At 40.1% G+C, this 12,932-nt stretch overlaps 1 protein-coding gene across 8 annotated transcripts in view; it reads right to left on the reverse strand.

Moving 5' to 3' along the window:
• The window catches only part of NEK6 (NIMA related kinase 6), an 88,265-nt gene that overhangs the window by 52,344 nt on the left and 22,989 nt on the right, over window positions 1–12,932 (reverse strand). For 6 of the 8 annotated variants that reach the window (XM_090022797.1, XM_090022793.1, XM_090022796.1 and 3 more), the window contains one exon: window positions 4,663–4,788. In XM_090022797.1, coding sequence (XP_089878923.1) covers window positions 4,663–4,758 — 96 coding nt within the window. In that variant the 5' untranslated portion in view covers window positions 4,759–4,788. Of the gene's footprint in view, window positions 1–4,662; window positions 4,789–9,442; window positions 9,645–12,932 lie in introns of those variants that run through there. The other 2 variants (XM_090022792.1, XM_090022795.1) reach the window with 2 other exon arrangements.

Below are 12,932 nucleotides of genomic sequence, written 5' to 3' on the forward strand. Positions count from 1 at the left end.
CAAAATCTCAGCAGAATATTAACACCACGTAGAAGTGGGTGCATGGCAGCTTCACCCAGAAGCATGGAGAAAACTAGGTTTTGGTAGAGCTAGAAAATGGAAATGCCTCTACTAACTGCCCACTGTCTAAACAGTAAATAATTAATCATAAATTCAGTTGTTTTTTCCTGCTTGATTGGAATATAGGGAAGCCAGAGCTAGTTGTAAGTATACACTCATGACCACCAGGTCACAGAAAGTTCTGTGCATCTCTGATGGACCTAAAAATGACTAAATGTGGGTAACCAACAGTTAAAAAGAAAAAGCTATACATTACAGGCCTTAGTTATCCCAAAAAAAAAAAAAAAAATCATTCCCCCCCTCATTGGAGCATGAAACAAATATTTTTAAAAACAGAGCAAAACAAAAACATTGGCCTAATTAATTTTTTGAAATCTCATTAAAAAATTTAGTCCAAGTAAGTCATAGACTTCTGACCTGAATTTTAATTATCTTTACACTGGATGTAAGCTTTTTCTGATATTTGCAATGCATCATTAATTTTAAAGCAACCGTTTCTATGCTTTTAAAGTGCACACTTCATCTGAATGACATTTACCGTAAACTAATTTCACCTTTAAAAGACATCTGTGATAGTACATAGGGAAGCTTTAACACATACAGTGTAATGTATATGTATTCAAAGGACTGATTTAATATCAACATCAATTATTCAAATCTCTTTATGACCTGTCAAATGGTACATCCATATCCTAAGAGTAAAAATCTTCCTGAAAAATGGTCTGTGTGTTTTGAGATGGAAATGTTGCTTCTGACATGGATTTGTCAAAATACAGTAGGAAGATAAATGGGAAAATGTAAAGATTCCCACCTCCAGCAACCAGAACAGGAAAACAATGGGCTCTAAAACAGGAAATATTGCTCATATATTGCACGCAATTATTTCACTAATACCTGAGCCTTAAGAACATACAAGTTCTCAAACATCTGGACTGTATAGCTTTGGAAACCTAACTGTACAGTCACTCTGAACTACCAGCTAGAATTTAAGCTGGCTCAACAAGTGGGCTTGAGTTTCAAAATGTTATCATCTCTATCAAAATACATGTATACTGGCTAATGAAAAGTTGATGGTAGAAAAGAGAGACACCAACGCTGGTTAACAGCCCATGTCAATATTCACTTGAGAAGCAAGCTGGGTGCTCCAGGGAATCGTAACTGGAACAGACTTATTCCAGACTGGAATACACAGTATGGAACATGGTGCCATTGTAGTAGAACAGAACAGTCGGTAATAAATTCAAACCTGCATCCAAGATGGAGTGCCCAATATCTGTACCAGATGCAGACCTAGCACCTGAGAATTGTAGTAAGTGGCAAAGAGAAGATGTTGAAATGTGTCATAACGCTTGTAAAACTAATTTTTTTTAATTAAAATAAAAATCCCACATTTTTAAAATGTCATTTTATATACCCCTTCCATAATCTTTATTACTTATTGCTATGCACAGCAAGCAATCTGCAAATGTGAATTATCACCCACTCGCAATCAGGAATATTACTAGGAAAACAGTGCTGGGCTGATAACGAGCCAGAAGCCTGGCCAAGATTTTATTGGGTCCTCTCTATATTTATATATTCACTTACTCTAATTAGAAAACTTCTAAATATGAAGTTCTATAGCGAGTCATAAGGAAAAGGTTAACTAAAACACTAAATATAAATACTGCAGATGAGCAGCAAGGGATGGCTCTAAACTAGCATTGCAGGTCTTCTGGGGCAAGTTTGCAAGAAACTGTGACATGTAGTCAATTTATCTCTCTTAAAGTCAAAATGATATGCCTTTTATTATATCTGCAACTTATAACAAAATAAATATCAAGCCACCAGAGTGCCATGGCCGTATCCCCAAATTCGATGAAGCAGGAAAATCCTCCAGAATGAGAGCTACATAGGGCGGGAAGCAGAAGCGACTTGGGTGCAGCTCGAAAGCTGTGTCTGCACTAGCACTTTATAGAACTTTAAAAGAAAAGAGAACACTTTCCCCAACTTGCCTAAGGGACTTGAAGGGTGGCAGTAGCTGTAAAGCAGTATTGGATAAAACCACATAGCCTCATTACTGAAGTGTGGAGACCACTGGTCTACTGGACCAAAGTGGGGTGCGCATACCCCAGGGGAGCAAAAGACAATTCATTGGGGTGCAGGAAGAAAACATTAGAACTTCTATTTATATTTATCTAAAAAAAATAAGAAAGAAAATTAAGCTTTACTAGTATTTAATATACGGACTGACACTGGCACCCTCACTCGGTCCGTATGCCAGATGGTCACATGTCACATATGGTATGTGAGGTATCCTGAGGGAAGAGTGGGAGTTCCACAACGCAGAGGGGTTGACAGTGGCGCCCTCACTCATTTGTTCACTTTCAGCATATTGCAACATACATTGGGGGGGTGTGCTCAAAAATTTTTTACTGATAGGGGTGCACGATCAAAAACCTTTGGAGACCACTGCAGCAGAGGAAGGCAGGGCATCACAACCTCTGGATCCCAAGTCTACTTTTTAATGTAGCAATAAGCAAGTTGTTGCCTCCACTTTGCTATCTCTCAGATAGAAATGATGCACTTCTGGGAAGGACCAAAAGCATCTTCCTTTTTATTTTCTTCAAAAATTAAAAGAGTGAGTGAAAATGACTGTAAGAAAACAACTGATCTAATAAAATGGAAATAACAGAAAAGAATTAATCCTGTTTTGGTCCTTCTGCAGATGAAAAGAGTAATCATTTAGTTTCTCCCGCAGGTAAGGCCTTAGAAGCCCTGTCTGCTCAACAAAAACATCCCACATGTGACACTTCCATAGGAAATGCTTGGCTAAAGCTGTCTTCCTTCCCAAACCCCTATATCACCTGTAAAAACTACATGACATGCCAGCATAACTAGCGGCAACAACAGTTCCTTTCCCACTGGCCAGAAAGTATGACACTTGGGAGCCTTCCAGGTAAGAAGTACCAAAAAAGATATTATTCTCATTTTGTTTCTACCAAATAGAAAAATCAGAGCTCCTTCCATGCATATTCATGAAGATATGCCAAGAAGCTGATACAGTAATTTTCAGCGCCAAGATGATCCTGCATTAGTCCTCAAACTGGGAGTTTGCAGAAAGGAGACATTTCAGCTTTCCCACAATGCTATATATATTGGCTTACTCAGCATTAGTGCTTTAAAAGCAATAGCAAAAAAATGAAAGATCTTTTTTTCCAACCCACATCCCTAACCTGGATCATCTTCAGAAAAGCTAACACACTCAGAGACCCCTATTAACATAACTTAGGTACTAATAGGGTTGGGGGAAAATCATCACTGAACAGTGACCATACAGCCAAATGAGGCTGATCAGCATCAGGGTAACAGCAGTAAATAGTGTATTAGCTACTAATTACACTTAACTATGTCATTACAAATTCTAACATGTGCTCCAAGATGCCATGAATGTATCTGCTGCATAAGAACACTTCCTCATCTTGTTCATGAAATAATTACAGGGGCTCCATCCTGCCAAATGAGGCAGTAATTAACCCTAATTGCTCAAAATGCAACTGGCTAATTCTAGAAGATTAATCAAGGGGATTCAATTATTATTAAATGACTTAATATGACAAATTGCTACATTAGGGGGATCGAGGGGGCTGTGCTCCATCCTATGTATTTTCAAGGCAGTACAGCACAAGATACACTCATCACTGTACTGTATATGCAGGCAACTTTGCTTTTGGAAATCTTATACTGTGTTTTGCTGCAGCTTTTCAGTGAATTATCCCTGCTCAAGAAACCTCAAATATTGCTGGATCCAGTATTTAAAATGACAAACTGACACCCACACTTCCTTCTACAGTCTGGAATCCAGTCACACTTCCACCAGTCCTCTCATGTATTTTTTTTTCCCATTGCAGTTTTTTTGGTTACTACTCACATGGTGCACAGGTAAAGCTTAGCTGTTCTGATAATGCTGACCACTTGAAACAACTGCGGAAGGGGGAGGCAGCCAGAAGACACAACAAAATCAGAATAATTTCTTGACTACATTGAAAAATCTGAAGCTATTTTAAGCATAAAGACCCAACAATATCTCTTCTCTATTTTTGTGGAATGCCATGTACAAGAAAGCACCACTACAAAGAAACGTGTTTGTGCACACAAAAAACAATTGAGGAAGCAAGATCCCAGAAGCTCTGAAGACTTGGAAGCACAGCATAACATTTCATCTAGACCAAACCGTTTCTTCTATTTGGTAATTATCACTTGAATATTCACTATTAAAATATGCAAACAGATAAAAAAATATATTTATTCATTTAAATTCAAATGACTTCTTTGGCCTCTGTCTGAAGAACTGCAGCAGCAGACAGCATGGCACGAGCTTTTTATATCTGACTTCAAAACACATGCTTTAAGTGCAACAATGATGGAAAATGTTAATGATCCTAGGAAGATGGGAAACAAAGGATTTGAGGCAACATTCTCAGGCTGTCTCTGCCTAAGTCCTGATATGCCCCATGTCTATTGTGATATTACTTCTTACCAGAAAAACCACAAAGGACCACGGCATCTTTTGGAAAAAATGTGATTTATGTTCTTAGGATTTAAAGGACAAAGTGTGCTTACTTGAGGATCATGCTGATACTCCTGTCCTGGCAGTTTGCAAAGAGGGTTGTTCTGGTCCCCTAGATGATGTGGATGGTTATGTTGTCCTTCCATCATAACATGCCAAACTCTGCCCTAAGAAGTGTGCTGAAATTAAAAAGAAAAGAAAAAAAAAAAGACAGTCATATCACTGCTGCCAATCCAACGCATTGAAAGCAAGAAGTCTGCGTGTCTGGAGAAATGCATGTACAAGTTTGGACATAAACAGAGGAAGAAGAGATGCTGATCTTTTCCTCCCTCCGCTCCAGTGGTTGCATCTATCTAGGAAATACCTGAAGTAAGAATCCTTCCTCTTTCACTACGCTTAACTTCCACAGAAACCCCAAAATCCTTCCAGCTTAAGTACAAAGACAGCAACCGGCCAAGCACATTCTGACTCTCCATAGTGGTAGGTAAGGTAAGGTAAGGTAAGGTAAGGTAGGTAAACAGGAGCTTTGACACAAGTATGAATACAAAGCAGAATTTCATGGATGTTATTGTTTTATATCACCTGTATGTTACTCATGTAAACCAGTGCTGCACCAGTTGAAATCTCAAATTAATTTTGGAGCAATTGTTATCATTACTTTCAATGCCCTAAGTTCCTAATGTAAGATGCAAACAATCTGGGAAAGTTAGCACATTTACCAGTCATTTAAAAAACCTTTACCACTATCCAGTAATTCAACAATTCCCAAGCAAGTCACATTTCCAGTCTTCCTCTGAAGCATCAGGGATTCCCCTAAGTTAGCAGACAGAACATCAAGCTGTTGTCTTGGATCATCCTTTGGTTTCTGAATTCAGAGACCTGGGTTAATGAAATGGCACTGGAACACAGCTCTGGCCCAACTAACCATGCCCCCTTGTGATTATGCATAAAGCTGCAAAACCACTTTACTAGAAAATGCAGGCCACCTACTTAAGCTCATGCCATGTTTGATAAGGGAGCAAAACCTTCTCTAGTTCAAAAGGAGCCCAACAGCCTACTTTTATCCTTTGGGCCCAGCAAAGGGAAGCTGTGCGAGACGCTAGGAATAGCTTTCCTAGCGATGCAACCTGATAGAGCCTAGATCACCCTTGGCATTCGTCAGCAACTAGACAAACGAAGTCTGGGGAAGGAATACGCAATAGAGGAAGAAGAAACACACACAGGTCTGAAAGAGTTTTTAGAAGCGTCTACCCTCGTTTCAAGCAGCGGAACAATGAAAACAGGAGCAGTGTAATAAAGCACAATGGAAGCTGACAGCAACTTACTGTTATTTTAGATGGCATTCACTTTCATTAAATTCTAGTTTGGGACCTGCATCTTCTAATTTTCCACAGTACTTCATACATGAAACTTGAATCCAATTTTCCTTGGATTCTTCCAGAGAGAGCAATAAATAATCTGAGCACAAACTATGATTGAAACTTCCAATACTACTCGTCTTCAAAAGGACTCTAATGCACTTGTTAAACTCAGAATAACCCTTATTCATCTGTTTTGTTACATACTCAGCTGTGCTGCGAAAGCTAAAAATTTGGGTTTGGCAGGCTGATACATAGCAGCACTGAAATTTAGTGATATTTTGCACTTGCAGTATATGAGAAGTATGAGGCAATTATGATCCCTACATAATAAACCGAAGGATGCAAGTGACTTGTCCAATTCATTTGCGGAAATGAGAATTAAATCCAAAATTCTCTTGAAAGCCAAACCATGCCAAGTCAGAAGATCACGTCTTGTAAACCAACCCTGCATTTTGTAAGCCATTTGAAACAGTAAAAAGGTCACTGACTGTTACGCACAGAGTTACGGATTGGCACTCTGCATCCCAGTATTTTGAACATTTGGGACAATCCAAATACCTGGACACGTTTCAACTGAGGGATTTTCATGATTATCCTGTTAGCAACTCAAAATGCCACAGCTACCATTACTGTATAGCTTATGCTAACCCTAAGTTAAGAATTAACCACCCAAAACAAAAAGGTCTTTCATACAATTTGATGCGTTTGGAGAAAAGGCAAACAGCTAGAGGACTCATTAGAATAAAACTAGATCAAAGTACTGACCAAGGAACAAACAGAGAATAATTGCGCATCTTTTCTCCAACTGCAATTACTAAACCAATGTGTTCTATAAAAAGTACAGAATTAAAAAACAAAAACAAAAAAAAACCAACATGGTGACAGGGAGGAAGATAGTGCGTGACAAATGCCAAAAAGTACAATTTCTGATAATTTAACATCAGATTTCCTGACACCACTCGCATTTTATTTATTCTGTTGGGACCAAATCCTCCATTTTCAATCTAAAATTTCCCTTCAACCCACACAGGTCTCTTCCGTTCCATTTTTTAGCACTGAAAATGTTTCACCATCGCAACTGTGACATTGAGTCAAAAATGCAAAAAGGAAATCTAACTGGCCTTTAAGATGCCAGTAATGCGGTTTCCACAAACCAGCAGTGAAATCCAGAGCATCAAACACAGCCCTGAGATGACAAAGCCTCAAGACAGTCACGTCTGGGTTTACTTGCATCTGCCGTGAAGGGCGGGGGATTAGTAAATGGTTTCATGGTATGACTACATTGCTTTTATATATACAGATCAAAATAAAACCAAGTAAAAGTTTGTGGAAGATGGAAAAAAAAAGACCCACCACATGAATGAATGTCACAAGCAAACCTCATTTACAAGTAGACTGTGAGGAATCCAGTCAATGAAATCACCAAAAAAAAAGCATTTGATCAAGGAAACCTTGCTTGGAGAAGTGAAATGCACAGGAGGGCTGTACAACTTGGAGCAGTCTGCTGCCCTTTGCTGGGTCCCACAAACCTCCTTCTTCCTTACACACACTGGTAGGGCACAGCTGAAAGCACGACCAGGTCCAGTGTGAAATGAGCTGGATGTCTCACTCCTGCTCCAACTCCCTGCCCAGAAACACACCAGTTGAGGTCTGGGGTTTCTGCACAGCGACATGTATGGCAGGACAGGAACTCAACAACTTCTTCAGTCTTAGTCATTGAAGTTCCAGGCAAGACAAGTTACTCTGTTTTACTGCAAGAACAAGCATGTGCTAAAAACCTCACCTTTTTTGTTTGTTTGTTTCCTTTAGGAGAAGGAACAAAATGTATCCAGACCATGTGAATACAGACCATCCCATTTAGAAATCAGGAAGTCTAAGAGAATGACTGGGGAGGCCAGATTCTGCTCTCCTCTCTTGCAAGGAAGAGGTTCCCCGAATAGTCAGTAGGATTATCCATGGACTCAAGTACTGCTCAGGAAGCAAGAGTGGGCCCTACTTTAGCCCAAAAGGCAAGCATGTGCTTCAGAAATACATTCCTAGTTTATGCAGCAAATCCTCAGTCCCTCAGGAAATGCAAGGAGGTTCTGAACAAAGAATCTGGGGCCAATACAGGAACTTGCCTATTTAGTCACTGTTCACATGCATTTTCTGAACAGTGCCAGTACTGGATCCCATCTTGGTTGCTGGTCTGATGACTGCTCCAAGAGAACCATGACCAGATAAGAGCTAGTGCCCAGCACAAACATTTTCAGAAACTTATCTTCCAGCAATTTTGGCCAATATTGGCTTTGATTAGGGACTGCGTCAATAGTGACTCTACCCATGGGACTTGGATACTTAGTTTGAACTAAGATTGTGGGGTGGAAGAGAAAAAGAGGGTCACCTGCAGTGCATGGCATGCCAAAGATATTTTTGCATGAAGTGCTTGGTCCTAGCAGTGGTGATAGCTGCACAGCTCAGAGAGCAGACACATCTTCCCCAGCTGGAGCTAACACAACCTACCATAACGCAGAGATGTGCAGTGACATTTTAAAAACCTCCACTCAGAAATATGTTATTAAAGAAACACTTTAAATTTCCAATAGCTAGGTCCAAAACTGGCACTATGTTTATCACGTGAATGGCGTCTTTTTTTTTTTAGATTATTCCTCCTACCTCCTCAAAGTATGCTAACTCCATTCAGTACTTTCAGATAATACATGCATAATATTTTGATTTTGCACATGACAGCATAAGCAATAGCTCCACTCCAAGATCTAGCATCAAACTACACATTTATTTGGTGCTGGTCATTTAATTATGAAGGCTGGCTTTCTATGAGGCTTGCGTCAAGGCTGCTAATTTGTTGACCTACCAGCCAGGGAAGCTCTAAAAGCAAGGGGCACCTATGCACTCACACACATGGACAGTCATTTGGTTCAGACAGACTCTAAAACTTGGAGCAAACATTTCTAGTGGCAAAGAACTGCACGGGATCACTTGTACTTGCTGAAAACAAAAGGCTAATTGTATTTTAGACCAATCTAAATATAGAAAACTTTTAAAAAGCATTTGCTGTAAACCTCCATTTATTTTCATGGTCCAAAATGAGAGTAATTAAAAGAATCAGAAGTGCTAAGGACTGTAACATTGATTCATTTTTGTTTTTAATCTACAGGTTTACTACTTACATGGAATGGGTAATGGAAAAGGAAGAAAGAAAAGCATTCCTTTGATAACTACTCAAGATAAAGAATCACAGTCCCCAAGTAATTTGTACTGTACACATTGCTGTCAGAACCTTCTTACTTATTAGCTTTCTCTATAAATCCCAATTAGTTTAATGTCACCCAGTATTAAAGTGTTATTTACTTTAACAATACAAAACAGAACATACATAAGAAAACTCGTCTGCACAGACAAGCAACAAGGGAACACATCAGCAAGCTCCCCTATTTGCTTCTTATCAAAGAAAAAAACTGGAAGGACTTACAACCTGGAGGTAGTGCCGGGAGCAAAAATGGCAGGTTCCTGTTGCCAGGTAAAATATCCATAGTCTAACACCAATCCTGCATCACATTTACTGCTGCCTGCCTTCAAGAAGGAGTAAAACTCAAAACAGAAATCAAGCTATTTCTGAATTCAAGGAGCCCAGCCATTCAGCAGAGCACACATGAAGCCAGGACGCTCCTAGGAGAACAGTAACTCTCTGGTGCCATAGGAAGCAGAAGGTATGCTTGCTTGCTTACCATGAGATATTAGACGAGGGGAAAGCAATTAACAGCTCAGAATAGCATAGCTGCCGCAAGCATGTCGAAGAGTTTATTAGGCAGAGTATTTGGGTTTGGCTACTGTTTGTTTTAAGTACTGTCACTGAAAGCAAAGGACGGCGTAAGAGCAAAATATCAGCTTTGAAAAGAGATATGGCTCAGCTCACATGACACCAGCTCTGATCCCCGCTGACACCTAAGGGACAGCGTGTCCTGCTCAAAACCAGCAGCTCTGCTATTCTGGGCTCCGACTGGCAAACGCTCACATTATAGGTAGACTGGCAGGGCTATCCGCAGAGAGCTCCCGTAGAGGCTTTTGGATGGCTGCTAACAGAAAGGCACTGTATGTGAGCACGGATCTGTGGCTTGTATACACAGCATCTTACCTACCAGCACTGCTGTGTATTTTCCAAGTTTTATTATTCATTCACTACAAACAAGAGAGGAACAGAAACCACTGTTCTGGCTGCACTTTAAAAATGTGTCTGCAATGCAGTAGAAGACCCTGGAAATGCCCAGTTTACTGTATCATTGCTTATAACCTCCCAAATTCCCATTCCCTCCTTTAGACACTTATGCATCTCGGGGGGGGGGAGGGGGAAATCTCATTTTGAGCTGCAGTTTCTTTGCCTGATCCTGAAGTGGCACTGAGTTTATGATCCTGAAGACAGTTATCACGATCAGCAATTCAGCCTTTCATGCCTATATTAGATACCCAAGTCATTCCAGCCTAGTGGTGACAATTTTGCCACAGGTCTTAAACATTTGAGACTGTTCCCCCATGGAAAATATGGGGTAGATTATCCCATCGAGGCCCAGCAGATGATTACTATGAAACCCTATACACTTCAGTATAAGATTTCTCTGTATTCAAAACAATGGGCCTCTTGGCTTTGGAGTGTGCTGGAGTCACACAAGTCCGTGGACCACTTATGCCTCCTTTTAACTGCAGAGGAAAAGATGGAAGGGCTCTATCCAGAGACTTGTACTTTCTGCAAGCAGCATCCTGTGTGTGCTCACCAGCAAAAGGCTGCGATGGCACAGCAGAACTTACCAACCAAGCTCAACTGCCCTACGACACCCAAGTCACAAAGCTGCGAAGACATCACTGCCAATTAAGACAGTGCAAGATTTTAACAGCGTCTTTTTATGTAAAACTTTAACAAACCGATATTGCTAATGAACATTTAACAATAAGGAACTTCTGTCAGACTTGCACTCTTTTCATGATGCAGAAGAGATGGAGCACTAGATGAACAGCACTCAAATATGGTGAAACTCAATATCAAGGAATAATTATGTTGATTTTATGGAATATGTACTTCATCTTCTACTATGCATTTAATGGAACCGTCTTAAAAAGGAATGCTTAAGTTGCTGACATACAAAATGTGAAATGCACATTAAAGTTTTCACATTTCCATAGTAAATGTGTTCCTTCTGCCACAATGAATGTTTTTAAAATTAATCCTTGCAGAGATAAATAGCCCACTATACGGTTTCTGCTCTGCCTCCTGCATTCAAAGCACTTCAGCAGTTTCAAACTGAGCCACAAAAGAAACGTATGCCGAATTATTCATTATGAAGATTAAAACTTCCCCACTTATCTAGGCCCCCACAAAAGCAAGCAGAGAGTCCCCAAGGCTCGCAAATTCCAACTATGCGCTTCAGTCCCGACCTGTGGGACCCAAGGTCCAAACTTAAGAGGAGAATTTTGTTTTTATGGCCTATCTTGCCCTTGACTTCTGCAAGACAGACAAACCGCAAAAAAAAAAAACCCAAAAAACTAATGCACATAGACGGTGCAATTTGAGATGCAACTGGTAACTGAACCAGTGAACTCATATTACATATGCTTTCTAGGAAGCTTAATACTAAGCCTCAGTACAACCCACTATTAAAGAAGTCAGATGGAAAAAAAAATCTAGTCAAGCCAAAGTTAAGCAAGAACTACTCAATGTAGTGAAACATAAAACCAGGCAAGGGTAAGGGACATCAATAAAAGGAACAGAATTCAAAACAGGTTAATCAGGCCCCCTATTCCAGCTCCCTTCTTTTTCCCCACTTGCAATAAGACACGGCTCTAGAAGAATCGTTGAAGAATTCTTTCATGTTTAACAGCCAAAGACAACAGTAGGAAACAAGTCAAGAGGTCCTGGAAGGAGCTCTCCCTAGCACGCTGGCAGGTTTCCACTCTGCTCCATCCTAGCTCTGCATTTTCATTTCTAAAGTGACTGGAAATACTTAGGAGGCTCAGGGTTGAACAGACTGTTCTGGGATTGGCCCCGCATCTGCGGGAAACATGCAAAGTGTACATACATTTTTAAATTGCAGAGGGGCAAGCATAGCACTCTGGGACAGTCTCAGTCACCTTCGAGAGGAGTAATGAAAACACTACCAGCCTGAATCCCTTTTACATGCATTTTAAATATTTAACTTCAGCATTTTTAATGGCGCAGGACCCAGGAGGTCTTATCCCACAGAAATTAATATAAGTAGAGGAAGCGGCATTCTCCAAAAGAATTCATGTTATTCATGGGATCTTTTAAATGAAATCCCTGTCAGCTGTTGAAATCAGGCTCTCAAGCAATTTCAAAATTGATTAAAATAAGGAAATGTTTTTGCCTCTGGACAACTACTAAAAAAAAAAAAAATTGCTGTTTGGACACATGTTCTTTGTCACTTTGGAGGTATAAATTGTTGTAGCTGGAGTTTCTTTCCTGGAAAGTAGGACAAGTGTAGAAAGTATGGTAATCTTCTGAGCTTCTAGGAAATGCACTGTAGGGAGGAAAAGCATTTGTCACTGCTTTTAAAGGGTGGTATTTTCCGACAATTCTGGGTGAAGACCACGAAGAATTTCTGACGGCTGTTTTAGTATCTGGAGTCAATTCTAACATTTTTGTAATGATTTTGGCAATGCATCAATCCAAGCAATAGCAAATGCTCCTGGGATTGGTAAAAGGAGCCAAGTTTTTCTTTACCAACTCTGGCCAGTTGCAAACAGCAATGAAGCCTAAAGGTCTCATTCACTGATGAGTGTAAGACACCAAGGGATCCAGTAGTGGCATGAGCCAGAGAGGTATACCATGTTACATTTATGATCTTCTCCACACATATACAGAAGTAAAGCTGGCTGCACTGTTCAAACACCAATTCTGCCTACTCATAATTGCCAGTTTCTATCTATCTATAGCTCACAAGAATAGACAGAGG

This window comes from Crocodylus siamensis, chromosome 11 (genome assembly GCF_052110815.1).
Source record: "Crocodylus siamensis isolate JL-2025a chromosome 11, ASM5211081v1, whole genome shotgun sequence".
Taxonomy (NCBI): domain Eukaryota; kingdom Metazoa; phylum Chordata; order Crocodylia; family Crocodylidae; genus Crocodylus; species Crocodylus siamensis.